This window comes from Oryzias latipes, chromosome 16, assembly GCF_002234675.1.
Source record: "Oryzias latipes chromosome 16, ASM223467v1".
Taxonomy (NCBI): domain Eukaryota; kingdom Metazoa; phylum Chordata; class Actinopteri; order Beloniformes; family Adrianichthyidae; genus Oryzias; species Oryzias latipes.
In genome coordinates, this window is record NC_019874.2 from 32,611,996 (window position 1) to 32,627,034 (window position 15,039).

The window sequence follows — 15,039 nt, forward strand, 5'->3', positions numbered from 1 at the left end:
CACACACACAGCCCCCCCACACACACACCTGCGTGCTGCATCAGCACTCCTGCCTGTCATGAATTAAACAACAGGCAGCATCTGGATCCTCTGCAGCAGCTGATGCTGAGCCAGACTTTGTTTGCCCCCCAGGACTGCCCCCAGATGAGAACCTACACTTTTTTCCCATGGGGCTCTGGGGGGGTCGCCCGCCCACACTGCTCCACCCCAAGATGGAGACATCCAACCGGCTCATCGCCCCCACAGAATTCTCAAGGCGGCTCCAGCTCTTGACCCTCAGCAGCCTTCAGTCCCTTCAGCGTCCATCACAGCCCTACATGAGTGAACAAAACAGAGACCTCCCCCTGGACACGGGGGGCGTGGTCTCGCTGCTGTCAGCTCCCCTGGTGGGCGGGCTCTCTGCTTGCTGAGCCAATGAGGCTTCGCTGAGGAAAACACAGCAGAACCTCTGCCTCAGGGACAAAGACAGATCTTTACAGATGAACAGTTGAGGATCACCTGAATCACCTCATGTGAAGCTCCTCTCTGCACAGCACCTGCTCACCTGGAAACACAGACAGGTGTCTCAACCTCTCCAACAAAACATCTACATGCTCCCCCAGGTGTATGGGGGTGTGGCTCCTGTCAGTAACAGGACCACTGTGACAGATCCCGTGACCCCCTGGGTGATTTACTTCATATGTGTGACCCATTCATGGGCATTCCACAGTGTGTATCCGGAACTACCTGGAACATCAGGTGAATCAGGTGTGTGATGTCGTCTGGATGGATGTGAACTGGAATCAGAAACAGAGAAACCTCTAAAACTGGATCTGTTAGAGCTCAGACCACTAGATTTTGTGTGGGCTAACTGCAGTACCTGTACGGTCCAGGTACGGTTGTCGTGTCGTCAGGTGTTTCAATGGCTCTTCCTTCTGCTGAAAGTCTCTGATCTCCTAATCCACCTGTCAGGATCAACCGCACGTTTCCATGGAAACAGCATCCATGCAAAACCCCCTCCAGGATATTTTCTAGATCAGGTGAGACTAACCTGGCCTCTTCACACTAAAGCGGAGTGACTGCTGATTGGCCTCAGGAACCAGGCTGTGAGTGATGTCATCCTTTCTGTAAAGCAGGAGGAGGGGGTGTGTGTGTGTGTGGGGGGGGGGTTCAGTCTAGAAACAGGTTCAATAATGTTTGGTTTGATTCAGATCAGTTCAGATCTGACTGCACTGTTAGAGTTTGACGCAACTAGTTGGTCTCTGCAGGATCCACCTCCTGCCGCAGAAGAGGATCCACCTCCTGCCGCAGGAGAGGATCCACCTCCTGCCGCAGAAGAGGATCCACCTCCTGCCGCAGAAGAGGATCCACCTCCTGCCACAGAAGAGGATCCACCTCTTACAGCAGAAGAGGATCCACCTCCTGCCGCAGGAGAGGATCCACCTCCTGCTGCAGAAGAGGATCCACCTCTTACCGCAGAAGAGGATCCACCTCCTGCCGCAGGAGAAGATCCACCTCCTGCCGCAGAAGAGGATCCACCTCCTGCCACAGAAGAGGATCCACCTCTTACAGCAGAAGAGGATCCACCTCCTGCCGCAGGAGAGGATCCACCTCCTGCTGCAGAAGAGGATCCACCTCTTACCGCAGAAGAAGATCCACCTCTTACCGCAGAAGAGGATCCACCTCTTACCGCAGAAGAGGATCCACCTCCTGCCGCCGCAGAAGAGGATCCACCTCCTGCCGCAGAAGAGGATCCACCTCCTGCCGCAGAAGAGGATCCACATCCTGCCGCAGAAGAAGATCCACCTCTTACTGCAGAAGAGGATCCACCTCCTGCCGCAGAAAAGGATCCACCTCCTGCCGCAGAAGAGGATCCACCTCTTACTGCAGAAGAGGATCCACCTCCTGCCGCAGAAGAGGATCCACCTCCTGCCGCAGGAGAGGATCCACCTCCTGCCGCAGAAGAGGATCCACCTCTTACCGCAGAAGAGGATCCACCTCCTGCCGCAGAAGAGGATCTACCTCCTGCCGCAGAAGAGGATCCACCTCTTACCGCAGAAAAGGATCCACCTCTTACTGCAGAAGAGGATCCACCTCCTGCCGCAGAAAAGGATCCACCTCCTGCCGCAGAAGAGGATCCACCTCCTGCCGCAGAAAAGGATCCACCTCCTAACGCAGAAGAGGATCCACCTCCTGCCGCAGAAGAGGATCCACCTCTTACCGCAGAAGAGGATCCACCTCCTGCCGCAGAAGAGGATCCACCTCCTGCCGCAGATGAGGATCCACCTCCTGCCGCAGAAGAGGATCCACCTCTTACCGCAGAAGAGGATCCACCTCCTGCCGCAGGAGAGGATCCACCTCCTGCCGCAGAAGAGGATCCACCTCCTGCCACAGAAGAAGATCCACCTCTTACAGCAGAAGAGGATCCACCTCCTGCCGCAGGAGAGGATCCACCTCCTGCTGCAGAAGAGGATCCACCTCTTACCGCAGAAGAGGATCCACCTCTTACCGCAGAAGAGGATCCACCTCTTACCGCAGAAGAGGATCCACCTCTTACCGCAGAAGAGGATCCACCTCCTGCCGCAGAAGAGGATCCACCTCCTGCCGCAGAAGAGGATCCACCTCCTGCCGCAGAAGAGGATCCACCTCCTGCCGCAGAAGAGGATCCACCTCTTACTGCAGAAGAGGATCCACCTCCTGCCGCAGAAAAGGATCCACCTCCTGCCGCAGAAGAGGATCCACCTCTTACTGCAGAAGAGGATCCACCTCCTGCCGCAGAAGAGGATCCACCTCCTGCCGCAGGAGAGGATCCACCTCCTGCCGCAGAAGAGGATCCACCTCTTACCGCAGAAGAGGATCCACCTCCTGCCGCAGAAGAGGATCTACCTCCTGCCGCAGAAGAGGATCCACCTCTTACCGCAGAAAAGGATCCACCTCTTACTGCAGAAGAGGATCCACCTCCTGCCGCAGAAAAGGATCCACCTCCTGCCGCAGAAGAGGATCCACCTCCTGCCGCAGAAAAGGATCCACCTCCTGCCGCAGAAGAGGATCCACCTCCTGCCGCAGAAGAGGATCCACCTCTTACCGCAGAAGAGGATCCACCTCCTGCCGCAGAAGAGGATCCACCTCCTGCCGCAGATGAGGATCCACCTCCTGCCGCAGAAGAGGATCCACCTCTTACCGCAGAAGAGGATCCACCTCTTACTGCAGAAGAGGATCCACCTCCTGCCGCAGAAAAGGATCCACCTCCTGCCGCAGAAGAGGATCCACCTCTTACTGCAGAAAAGGATCCACCTCCTGCCGCAGAAGAGGATCCACCTCCTGCCGCAGAAGAGGATCCACCTTTTCCCACAGAAGAGGATCCACATCCTGCCGCAGAAGAGGATCCACCTCCTGCCGCAGAAGAGTATCCACCTCCTGTCGCAGAAGAGGATCCACCTCTTACCGCGGAAGAGGATCCACCTCCTGCCGCAGAAGAGGATCCACCTCCTGCCGCAGAAGAGGATCCACCTCCTGCCGCAGAAGAGGATCCACCTCCTGCCGCAGAATAGGTTCCACCTCTTACTTCAGAAGAGGATCCACCTCCTGCCGCAGAAGAAGATCCACCTCTTACCGCAGAAGAGGATCCACCTCCTGCCGCAGAAAAGGATCCACCTCCTGCCGCAGAAGAGGATCCACCTCCTGCCGCAGAAAAGGATCCACCTCCTGCCGCAGAAGAGGATCCACCTCCTGCCGCAGAAGAGGATCCACCTCTTACCGCAGAAGAGGATCCACCTCCTGCCGCAGAAGAGGATCCACCTCCTGCCGCAGATGAGGATCCACCTCCTGCCGCAGAAGAGGATCCACCTCTTACCGCAGAAGAGGATCCACCTCTTACTGCAGAAGAGGATCCACCTCCTGCCGCAGAAGAGGATCCACCTCCTGCCGCAGAAGAGGATCCACCTCTTACCGCAGAAGAGGATCCACCTCCTGCCGCAGAAGAGGATCCACCTCCTGCCGCAGAAGAGGATCCACCTCCTGCCGCAGAAGAGGATCCACCTCTTCCGCAGAAGAGGATCCACCTCCTGCCGCAGAAGAGGATCCACCTCCTGCCGCAGAAGAGGATCCACCTCCTGCCGCAGAAGAGGATCCACCTCTTCCGCAGAAGAGGATCCACCTCCTGCCGCAGAAGAGGATCCACCTCCTGCCGCAGAAGAGGATCCACCTCCTGCCGCAGAAGAGGATCCACCTCCTGCCGCAGAAGAGGATCCACCTCTTACGCAGAAGAGGATCCACCTCCTGCCGCAGAAGAGATCCACCTCTTACCGCAGAAGAGGATCCACCTCCTGCCGCAGAAGAGGATTTACCTCCTGCCGCAGAAGAGGATTTACCTCCTGCCGCAGAAGAGGATCCACCTCTTACCGCAGAAGAGGATCCACCTCTTACTGCAGAAGAGGATCCACCTCCTGCCGCAGAAAAGGATCCACCTCCTGCCGCAGAAGAGGATCCACCTCCTGCCGCAGAAGAGGATCCACCTCCTGTCGCAGAAGAGGATCCACCTCTTACCACAGAAGAGGATCCACCTCCTGCCGCAGAAGAGGATCCACCTCCTGCCGCAGAAGAGGATTTACCTCCTGCCGCAGAAGAGGATCTACCTCCTGCCGCAGAAGAGGATCCACCTCTTACCGCAGAAGAGGATCCACCTCTTACTGCAGAAGAGGATCCACCTCCTGCCGTAGAAAAGGATCCACCTCCTGCCGCAGAAGAGGATCCACCTCTTACTGCAGAAAAGGATCCACCTCCTGCCGCAGAAGAGGATCCACCTCCTGCCGCAGAAGAGGATCCACCTTTTCCCACAGAAGAGGATCCACCTCCTGCCGCAGAAGAGGATCCACCTCCTGCCGCAGAAGAGTATCCACCTCCTGTCGCAGAAGAGGATCCACCTCTTACCGCGGAAGAGGATCCACCTCCTGCCGCAGAAGAGGATCCACCTCCTGCCGCAGAGAGGGTTCCACCTCCTGCCGTAGAAGAGGATCCACCTCCTGCCGCAGAATAGGTTCCACCTCTTACTTCAGAAGAGGATCCACCTCCTGCCGCAGAAGAGGATCCACCTCTTACCGCAGAAGAGGATCCACCTCCTGCCGCAGAAGAGGATTTACCTCCTGCCGCAGAAGAGGATTTACCTCCTGCCGCAGAAGAGGATCCACCTCTTACCGCAGAAGAGGATCCACCTCTTACTGCAGAAGAGGATCCACTTCCTGCCGCAGAAGAGGATCCACCTCTTACCGCAGAAGAGGATCCACCTCCTGCCGCAGAAGAGGATTTACCTCCTGCCGCAGAAGAGGATTTACCTCCTGCCGCAGAAAAGGATCCACCTCCTGCCGCAGAAGAGGATCCACCTCTTACTGCAGAAGAGGATCCACCTCCTGCCGCAGAAGAGGATCCACCTCCTGCCACAGAAGAGGATCCACCTCCTGCCGCAGAAGAGGATCCACCTCCTGCCGCAGAAGAGGATCCACCTCCTGTCGCAGAAGAGGATCCACCTCTTACCGCAGAAGAGGATCCACCTCCTGCCGCAGAAGAGGATCCACCTCCTGCCGCAGAATAGGTTCCACCTCTTACTTCAGAAGAGGATCCACCTCCTGCCGCAGAAAAGGATCCACCTCCTGCCGCAGAAGAGGATCCACCTTTTCCCGCAGAAGAGGATCCACCTCCTGCCGCAGAAGAGGATCCACCTCCTGCCGCAGAAGAGGATCCACCTCCTGCCGCAGAAGAGGATCCACCTCTTACCGCAGAAGAGGATCCACCTCTTACTGCAGAAGAGGATCCACCTCCTGCCACAGAAAAGGATCCACCTCCTGCCTCAGAAGAGGATCCACCTCCGGCCACAGAAGAGGATCCACCTCCTGCCGCAGAAGAGGATCCACCTCCTGTCGCAGAAGAGGATCCACCTCTTACCGCAGAAGAGGATCCACCTCCTGCCGCAGAAGAGGATCTACCTGCTGCCGCAGAAGAGGATCCACCTCTTACCGCAGAAGAGGATCCACCTCCTGCCGCAGAAGAGGATCCACCTCCTGCCGCAGAAGAGGATCCACCTCTTACCGCAGAAGAGGATCCACCTTTTACCGCAGAAGAGGATCCACCTCTTACCGCAGAAGAGGATCCACCTCCTGCCGCAGGAGAGGATCCACCTCCTGCCGCAGAAGAAGATCCACCTCTTACCGCAGAAGAGGATCCACCTCCTGCCGCAGGAGAGGATCCACCTCCTGCCGCAGAAGAGGATCCACCTCTTACCGCAGAAGAGGATCCACCTCTTACCGCAGAAGAGGATCCACCTCCTGCCGCAGAAAAGGATCCACCTCCTGCCGCAGAAGAGGATCCACCTCCTGCCGCAGAAGAGGATCCACCTCTTACCGCAGAAGAGGATCCACCTCCTGCCGCAGAAAAGGATCCACCTCCTGCCGCAGATGAGGATCCACCTCCTGCCGCAGAAGAGGATCCACCTCTTACCGCAGAAGAGGATCCACCTCTTACCGCAGAAGAGGATCCACCTCTTACCGCAGAAGAGGATCCACCTCTTACCGCAGAAGAGGATCCACCTCTTACCGCAGAAGAGGATCACTCTGCCCGTCTTTTTAAATGGGGCAGCCATAACGTCCAACAGAACCAGAACCCAAAGCCAAACTGCTTCTGGTACCTCTACAGCTCCAAACAGGAAAGGGCGGCGTTACCTGATGGGGGTCGTACCGGCAGCTTGTAGGGGTTGTGGTCTTTGTGGGTTAGGCTTCTGACACAGAAAACAACTGGAATGAGCCTCATGTCTCGACTGTATTATGGAAGGTGGATGCTGCAGTGGGTGTAGGACCCCCACCTCCACCCCGACACACAGACTCTTTTGCAGCGCAGTGCTCAGACGCTTTACCAGCGGGTCCTGACGAGCTCTGTCTTCCTGAAAGAGAAAGCTTACCCTGTGATTGGCTGTGGGAGGAAAGGCAGGGGGGATGTGCTCAGCGGGTCACATGACCCTTCACCTCGGGTGTGTTACCTTGCAGTGACTGAGCGTGCTCAGAGCCTGTTCATAGAGTTGAACTGCTCTCTGATGTTTTCTCTGCCTCAGATAGCACTCCGCCAGAGACTGACACACCTGTACCTGAGCCAGGTGATTCTCTGCAGTGACAAGCACAGGTGGAACACCAGAACTCTGCAAAAACACAGGTGCAAATGTCATGCGTCCATTCCTACCTGTGTCTCTGAACCCCTGAAGAGAGAGGATGAAGCTCTCCACCGCCTCGTCTTCATCACCCAGCTGGGTCCACGCATGAGCCAAATTGCTGTAGCAGCGAGCCCGGTCGCCATGGCAACCCAGAGAGCCTTTAGAAAGATAGACAGCTAAGTGTTCTGGTCCATTCAGTATAAATGCAGTCTTAATGCTGATGTTCAAGGCGAGTGAGTTCCGGAGATTCTCCCAGAACCTTCAGAACAGTAAGAGCTGGCGGTCCGACCAGCCTGCCTGAACACACCTGACTCAGGTAATAAGCAGCAGTCTAAGGAGAGCTGAAAAGGCAGGGCGGTGGATGTGGCGGACCAGGTTGGGGTGCTCCCCAAAACAAGTCCTGGGGACGGTTTAAGACGTGAACTCTCCTGTCTGATAGAGCTGAAGGTTGAGGTGAACTTTGACCCCGAACCATGCTGCTCTTATTCTGCAGTCAACTGCTGGGGTTATTTGAGGACACAGGTGTCCAACTCCCGTCCCTCAGGGTCAGCGTCCCACATGTTCTCCAACTAACCTGACCCAGAGTACCTGAAAAACCAGCAGCATGTCGGCCCTCGAGGCCTGGAGTCCGACACCCCTGCAGGAACGGGGGTGGGGGGATGGAACACGTTCTAGTTCAAGTATGGTCATTACGGGGGAGGAGTTACGCAGATGTATATTTACTGCTACAGGTACAGGTGAGACAGGTATGCTGACTCACCGTAGAGCCCCGCAGCCAGCCTGTGATAACCCACTGCCTCTGAGAACTGGCCCATGGAGTTCAAGGCAGCTCCCAGGTTCTGCAGTACTTTGGCCAGCAGGGGGGGCTGCTGAGCTGGAAGGATCAAGGCCCGCTGGAAACACTGGACAGCCTCCTGGAAACACCTGAGTTGGCAATAAGACACGCCCACCGAGAGGAACAAGTCTCCTGGACGACATCAGAGAGATTCACGTCTGATCAGAACATCAAACAAACAGTCACGGGGGAAGGTAATTACCCAGAATCCTTGGGTCAGAGACGCTGTTTGTCAGACTCAGACACTCCCCCAAAATGCCGCTGATGTCGGTCTTATTGAACTGATTTGCTCTGATCATGTGACTTCCTGCTTCTTTTAAGGCGTTAGCCGCACAATCCAACATGGCAGCCACTCTGTAGCTGTCTGCAGCCCGCAGGAACCCGCGTGCTGCCAGAACCCAGTCCTGGAACAGAACCCCAGTCACGGCTGCGCTTCCGGACCTCAGAGACTGAGCCGGTTCTGGGGGTGATCTCACCTGTGTTTGACTGTAGCAGCGGCTCATCTCCATGCAGGCGTCTCCTTCAGAACCTCCGTTCCCTTGTGACCTGTACAGATGAGCAGCCCGCAGGAACGCCGCTGATGCCTCTTGGGTTTTTCCAAGTGCATTGTGGGCAATGGCGAGGTTGAACTGGAGGTCCGGGCAGCGGTCAGCTTTGGAGCCAGGCTGAGACTGTTGCAGAAGGTCTAGAGCTTTATGAGGTTCTCCTACCTCCAAGTAGGCTGCTCCGAGGTTAAAGAAGCAGGCCCCAAGGACCCGGGAGTCTTGCAGCTTAGAGGAGCAAAGCATGATGGGAAAGGTAGCAATGTAAATCGGTCGCAAAAGTTAGACAGTCACCTTCTTTGGCACTATCAAAGAAATCATTCTGATCCAAATCCCATGGGCCTGTTTCTAAACTGGGTTCAGAGGTCAAACCATTTAGCAGAACGTGGGGGGGCAGCAGGTAATCAGCCTCCAGAAGCTGATGTGCCCTTTGAACTCTTTCACTCCTGACACTCTGACCTGTCGTTGAACTTTGGTCTGTAATCTAACAATATCTGACCTCTGAGCTTTGACCTCTGAAGTGGCCTCTGACCCCTCTGGGACCTCCGTTGATGCCGTTTACCTGTGCTGCAGCCTGCAGAGCAGCTTTGAAGCACCTCACGGCGTCTCGTGACCGTCCGTCTTCCAGAGCCTTGTGGCCGGATAAGGTCAACACTTGGACGTCAGTTTCCTTACGGCGTCCTTGTCTCCTCAGTGTCTTCACCTGTCCATCAGGTGGAGTTGCTGACTTAGACGCCATGTTTGGTCGGCAAAAAGAAACTGTTACCGTAATAATGGTCCGGAACCAGGACTGGACTGAAAGAGTAAACCAGCAGTGGAATCCTTCAGAAGGCTTGATGGTCAAGCAGCTGTCAATCATTAGGATGTTCTGCGGTTCAAATCCCATAGGGGACAGTCTCTGGGTTCTTGGGCGGAACACCTAACTTCAGATCATCTCCACCAGTAAAAAAAACACTGCAGGTCCGTCATCTAAATCAGAATGGCCGCTTCCTGGAGAGAAAATGTTTTTTAAAAACACTAACCGGGTTCTAATGAAATTCTAACCGGGTACTAACCAGTCCCAGCCGGTCTGGACCTCTTGCCCCCCTGAAGTCAGAGCTCCTCCCTGCTCACCTGAGTAAACAGCAGTAGTGTTCCTGTTCGGGGCAAAGGAGTCTGTTGATCTTGGTTGCTATGGAAACACTGCCGTGCACGTGACAAGAAGCCAATGAATTAAGACACAAGAGTTAAAGAAATATTAAATATGAAACTCAATAAATTAAAATAAAAACTTAAAAAGAGCATTTCCACAACGAAACCACCTCTCTAGTTTGGATTGAGTGGACCTAACTTCATTACCCACAATCCAACGCGCCACAAGCTGACCAAACGGATGCGCCGTTGAGGAGCGAGCCAATCAGAGCGCGGCGGGAGCTTTCAAACCCTCGACCGGAAGCAGCGGCGGACGGTTGGTCTATCACAGAACCGACAGGAGCCCGCGGAGAGCACAGCTACCGGGACCCGCGAACCCGCTGGTCAGCATGGCGGATCCAGCCGCGCAGAACCGATGTAAGTACCGGAACCTGCACGACTCGTTCCGAACCAGCTGCACGGGGTTCAGTTCTGCTAGCTAAGCTTGTGTGTTAGCTGGAGTTCTGCCGAACCTCCGTGATGAGACGAACCTGGACCGTCTCCTAGTCCAGGTGGTCTTATCAACTCTGAGGCCCTGCAGACCCCCCCCCCCCCCCCCCGGAGGTCAGGTCACGAAGGAACCGCTGCTTCCAGATGCCACAAAACCAAGAACAGCAGAACCCAGTAGAACATGTGACGTCACTGAAGAGAACCCTCAATTCCGTTTTGATTGATTGATCTCTAAACCCAGCGGACAGCGACCTTCCTGATGACCCCCCCCCCCCCCCTCCTACTAAGTTCCTGAACACCGAAGCAGCTGAGGATGACCTCCTCCCCACAGGTGTCCTCACCTGACTGCAGTGGACATGCCCCGCCCACTCCAGGCTTTGTTTTTACTGTGCAGAGCAAACGTTTCAGACCGTTGGTCCAGTTCTGTGCTGAAGAACCGGACCTCTGGCCTCTAGCGTCTTCTGTTGTGCTGATCAGACCTCTGACTGGGATGGGGGTGTGGTTTGTGTCTCGATCAGTTGAGCGCCTCACGGCGGAGCAGATGGACGAGCAGAGGGTCCAGAACGTGGCGTACCAGTACCTGTGCAGGCTGGAGGAGGCCAAGAGGTCTGTGTTCAGAACCGAACCGGTCTGGTCTGCTGTTTTTCTCTGAAAAACTGAAATGTGCTCCTCAGATGGATGGAGGCGTGTCTGGGGGAGGAGCTTCCTGCTCCCACTGACTTGGAGGAGGGACTGAGGAACGGCGTCATTCTGGCCAAACTGGGTCATCGCTTTGCTCCGACAGCCGTCCCTCTGAAGAAGATCTACGACCCGGAGCAGCTCAGATTCCAGGTGGTTCTGATCTGCCATTAAAGGGGTTTCCTCCCCACCTTTTCCTTCCTGGGGGGTTCCGGGTTCTGATGAGCTGCGGTCTGATTCCTTCAGGCTGCGGGCCTGCAGTTCCGTCACACCGACAACATTAACCACTGGAGGAACGCCATGACGGCGTTGGGCCTGCCGGGGGTCCGTGAGCAGACTGGTTTTTCAGAACTTTGGTTCGGTGGTCCGTTTCAAACCTGACGAACTCTTGTCTGTCGTCAGATCTTCTATCCTGAAACCACAGACGTGTACGACAAGAAGAACATGCCAAAAGCTGTATACTGCATCCACGCTCTCAGGTACACCTGTCTGTCTGCTCACCTGTCTGTCTGCTCACCTGTCTGTCTGCTCACCTGTCTGTTTGTCACACCTGTCTGGTTGTCTCACCTGTCTGTCTGCTCACCTGTCTGTTTGTCTCACCTGTCTGTTTGTCTCACCTGTCTGTCTGCTCACCTGTCTGTCTGCTCACCTGTCTGTTTGTCACACCTGTCTGGTTGTCTCACCTGTCTGTCTGCTCACCTGTCTGTTTGTCTCACCTGTCTGTTTGTCTCACCTGTCTGTTTGTCTCACCTGTCTGTCTGCTCACCTGTCTGTTTGTCTCACCTGTCTGTTTGTCTCACCTGTCTGGTTGTCTCACCTGTCTGTCTGCTCACCTGTCTGTTTGTCTCACCTGTCTGTTTGTCTCACCTGTCTGTCTGCTCACCTGTCTGTTTGTCTCACCTGTCTGTTTGTCTCACCTGTCTGGTTGTCTCACCTGTCTGTCTGCTCACCTGTCTGTCGTTTCACCTGTCTGTCGTCTCACCTGTCTGTCGTCTCACCTGTCTGTTTGTCACACCTGTCTGTCATATCACCTATCTGTCTGCTCACCTGTCTGGTTGTCTCACCTGTCTGGTTGTCTCACCTGTCTGGTTGTCTCACCTGTCTGTCATCTCACCTGTCTGTCTGCTCACCTGTCTGTCTGCTCACCTGTCTGTCTGCTCACCTGTCTGTCATCTCACCTGTCTGTTTGTCTCACCTGTCCGTCTGCTCACCTGTCTGTTAATCTGTCTGTCTGCTCACCTGTCTGTTAATCTGTCTGTCTGCTCACCTGTCTGTTTGTCTCACCTGTCTGTCTGCTCACCTGTCTGTCTGCTCACCTGTCTGTCGGCTCACCTGTCTGTCGTCTCACCTGTCTGTCGGCTCATGTGTCTGTTTGTCACACCTGTCTGTCATATCACCTATCTGTCTGCTCACCTGTCTGTTTGTCTCACCTGTCTGGTTGTCTCACCTGTCTGTCATCTCACCTGTCTGTCTGCTCACCTGTCTGTCATCTCACCTGTCTGTCTGCTCACCTGTCTGTTTGTCTCACCTGTCTGTCGTCTCACCTGTCTGTTGTCTCACCTGTCTGTCATCTCACCTGTCTGTCGTCTCACCTGTCTGTTTGTCACACCTGTCTGGTTGTCTCACCTGTCTGGTTGTCTCACCTGTCTGTCATCTCACCTGTCTGTCTGCTCACCTGTCTGTTTGTCTCACCTGTCTGTCGTCTCACCTGTCTGTTGTCTCACCTGTCTGTCATCTCACCTGTCTGTCGTCTCACCTGTCTGTTTGTCACACCTGTCTGGTTGTCTCACCTGTCTGGTTGTCTCACCTGTCTGTCAGCTCACCTGTATGTCAGCTCACCTGTCTGTCTGTCTCACCTGTCTGTGTGTCTCACCTGTCTGTCGGCTCACCTGTCTGTCGGCTCACCTGTCTGTCGGCTCACCTGTCTGTCGACTCACCTGTCTGTCGTCTCACCTGTCTGTCATATCACCTGTCTGTCATATCACCTGTCTGTCATATCACCTGTCTGTTTGTCTCACCTGTCTGTTTGTCTCACCTGTCTGTCTGCTCACCTGTCTGTCGTCTCACCTGTCTGTCGTCTCACCTGTCTGTCATATCACCTGTCTGTCATATCACCTGTCTGTCATATCACCTGTCTGGTTGTCACACCTGTCTGTCTGCTCACCTGTCTGTTTGTATCACCTGTCTGTCTGTCTCACCTGTCTGTTTGTATCACCTGTCTGGTTGTCACACCTGTCTGGTTGTCTCACCTGTCTGGTTGTCTCACCTGTCTGTCATCTCACCTGTCTGTCGGCTCACCTGTCTGTCGACTCACCTGTCTGTCGTCTCACCTGTCTGTCATATCACCTGTCTGTCATATCACCTGTCTGTCATATCACCTGTCTGTTTGTTTCACCTGTCTGTTTGTCTCACCTGTCTGTCTGCTCACCTGTCTGTCGTCTCACCTGTCTGTCATATCACCTGTCTGTCATATCACCTGTCTGTCATATCACCTGTCTGTTTGTCTCACCTGTCTGTTTGTCTCACCTGTCTGTCATATCACCTGTCTGTCTGCTCACCTGTCTGTTTGTCTCACCTGTCTGTCTGCCCACCTGTCTGTCTGCTCACCTGTCTGGTTGTCTCACCTGTCTGGTTGTCTCACCTGTCTGTTTGTCTCACCTGTCTGTCATATCACCTGTCTGTCTGCTCACCTGTCTGTTTGTCTCACCTGTCTGTCTGCTCACCTGTCTGTCTGCTCACCTGTCTGTTAATCTGTCTGTCTGCTCACCTGTGTGTCTGTTAATGTTGGGTTCAAACAACCTGCAACATCTGAATAACGTCAAACGGAAAGAAAGACGAGAGATAGAAGGACCTTTAGGAGGAGAACGAACAGAGAATAATGCCCAGTAACTGTCTCTCTCCGCTCTGGTGCATATTCCTGCCCCCTCCCCTTTTATTACATTTCCAAATGAGCTGAAACAGATAAGAACACAGCTGCAGCGCTATCAGAAAACATTCATTGTAACGTGTCCATCCGTTCAGTCTTTCCACACCGTCTCTGGCCCTGCAAAGCCTTTTCTCACCGATAAACTGACACAGAGCCTCCTTTGATTCCGGTCTGGAAGCTGATAACATGCTGATCTTGGACAGTCGTTTAGCCTTCACCTCCCTGTGAAACGGAACTTGGACACAAACACTTCTGCAAACATAATTATATTACCTCTATAGCTAGGTAATTCCTAAAAGCAAATATGAGATGACTTGTATACAATTTTCCAACAGTTAACCTGTCTGTCTGCTCTCCTGTGTGTCTGCAGCTTGTACCTGCACAGACTTGGTTTGGCTCCACCCATTCATGACCTGTATGGACAAGTGATGTTCACAGGTAACTTCCTGGGCTGTCCAGGTGCTTTAACTGAAGACTTGTTGGCGGGAATCTGGCGTTTAGGAAGGAGGTATTGGAACCGGGTTAGCTTTAGGAGCCACCTCATCTTGTATAACGTTTAAGCCACTCCCTTCACACCTGGCTAGGGTCCACAGTTCTGCCAGGTGCTGGCGGGTCCTGTGGACCAAACCAGGTGTGCTAGAGCAGGAACGAGTCTAACTGAGCGGACTGAAGCGAGCTGTGGTTGGTTGTGACTGAACAGATGAAGAGATCAACAACATGAAGCTGGAGCTGGACAGGTACGGAATCCAAATGCCAGCCTTCAACAAGATAGGAGGCATCCTGACCAATGAGCTGTCGGTGGACGAAGCCGCAGGTGAGGCGGATTCTGGTTGGCTTCAGCGAGTTGGTGGGAGGAGCTGGCAGGTTTCAAGCTGTGATTTCCCATCAGTGCATGCAGCGGTGGTTGCCATTAACGAGGCACTGGACCGAGGAGATGTGCACGTCACGGCTCAAACTTTGAGGAATCCTGCTGCCTTGCTCACTGACCTGGAGGAGGCGCTGATGTGCGTCTACCAGGAGAAGCTGCAGCAGGCGAAGAAGAGGAAGGCTCACACCGCTGTGTGTAAGGTGTGTGTGCGTGTCTCACCTGTTTGCGTGGCTCACCTGTGTGTGTGTGTGTGTGTGCGTGTCTCACCTGTGTGTGTGTGTGTCTCACCTGTATGCGTGCGTGTCTCACCCGTGTGTGTGTGTGTGCGTGGCTCACCTGTGTGTGTGTGTGTGTGTGCGTGTCTCACCCGTGTGTGTGCGTGTCTCACCCGTGTGTGTG

At 54.6% G+C, this 15,039-nt stretch overlaps 2 protein-coding genes across 9 annotated transcripts in view; one reads left to right on the forward strand and one right to left on the reverse strand.

Annotated features, from left to right (window-relative positions):
• Window positions 1-17: 17 nt before the first annotated feature.
• On the reverse strand, window positions 18-9,871 carry ttc24 (tetratricopeptide repeat domain 24). 5 transcript variants are annotated; one of them, XM_023964062.1, is made up of 14 exons: window positions 9,604-9,862; window positions 9,315-9,538; window positions 9,111-9,251; window positions 8,483-8,776; window positions 8,209-8,410; window positions 7,932-8,138; window positions 7,201-7,329; window positions 7,004-7,125; window positions 6,690-6,907; window positions 1,031-1,104; window positions 860-944; window positions 727-776; window positions 508-544; window positions 18-425 (listed from the first exon to the last, which is right to left on the reverse strand). In XM_023964062.1, exons 2-14 carry the CDS (start codon window positions 9,432-9,434, stop codon window positions 314-316), a joined length of 1,791 nt encoding a protein of 596 aa, XP_023819830.1. In that variant the 5' UTR covers window positions 9,435-9,538; window positions 9,604-9,862; the 3' UTR covers window positions 18-313. The 5 variants fall into 5 exon arrangements, 4 of the variants coding, with proteins under 4 accessions (XP_023819830.1, XP_023819831.1, XP_023819829.1 ...); XM_023964063.1 differs by having other exon boundaries at window positions 6,690-6,745; window positions 6,830-6,907; window positions 9,111-9,538; window positions 9,604-9,857; XM_023964061.1 differs by having other exon boundaries at window positions 9,111-9,538; window positions 9,662-9,859.
• A 93-nt stretch (window positions 9,872-9,964) lies between these two features.
• LOC101164373 (ras GTPase-activating-like protein IQGAP3) overlaps window positions 9,965-15,039 on the forward strand; it is a 53,759-nt gene continuing 48,684 nt past the window's right edge. For all 4 annotated transcript variants that reach the window (XM_023964056.1, XM_023964059.1, XM_023964058.1 and 1 more), the window contains exons 1-8: window positions 9,965-10,096; window positions 10,687-10,774; window positions 10,843-10,999; window positions 11,093-11,170; window positions 11,249-11,325; window positions 14,143-14,210; window positions 14,473-14,586; window positions 14,662-14,840. In XM_023964056.1, coding sequence (XP_023819824.1) covers window positions 10,069-10,096; window positions 10,687-10,774; window positions 10,843-10,999; window positions 11,093-11,170; window positions 11,249-11,325; window positions 14,143-14,210; window positions 14,473-14,586; window positions 14,662-14,840 — 789 coding nt within the window. In that variant the 5' untranslated portion in view covers window positions 9,965-10,068. The remainder of the gene's footprint in view (window positions 10,097-10,686; window positions 10,775-10,842; window positions 11,000-11,092; window positions 11,171-11,248; window positions 11,326-14,142; window positions 14,211-14,472; window positions 14,587-14,661; window positions 14,841-15,039) is intronic.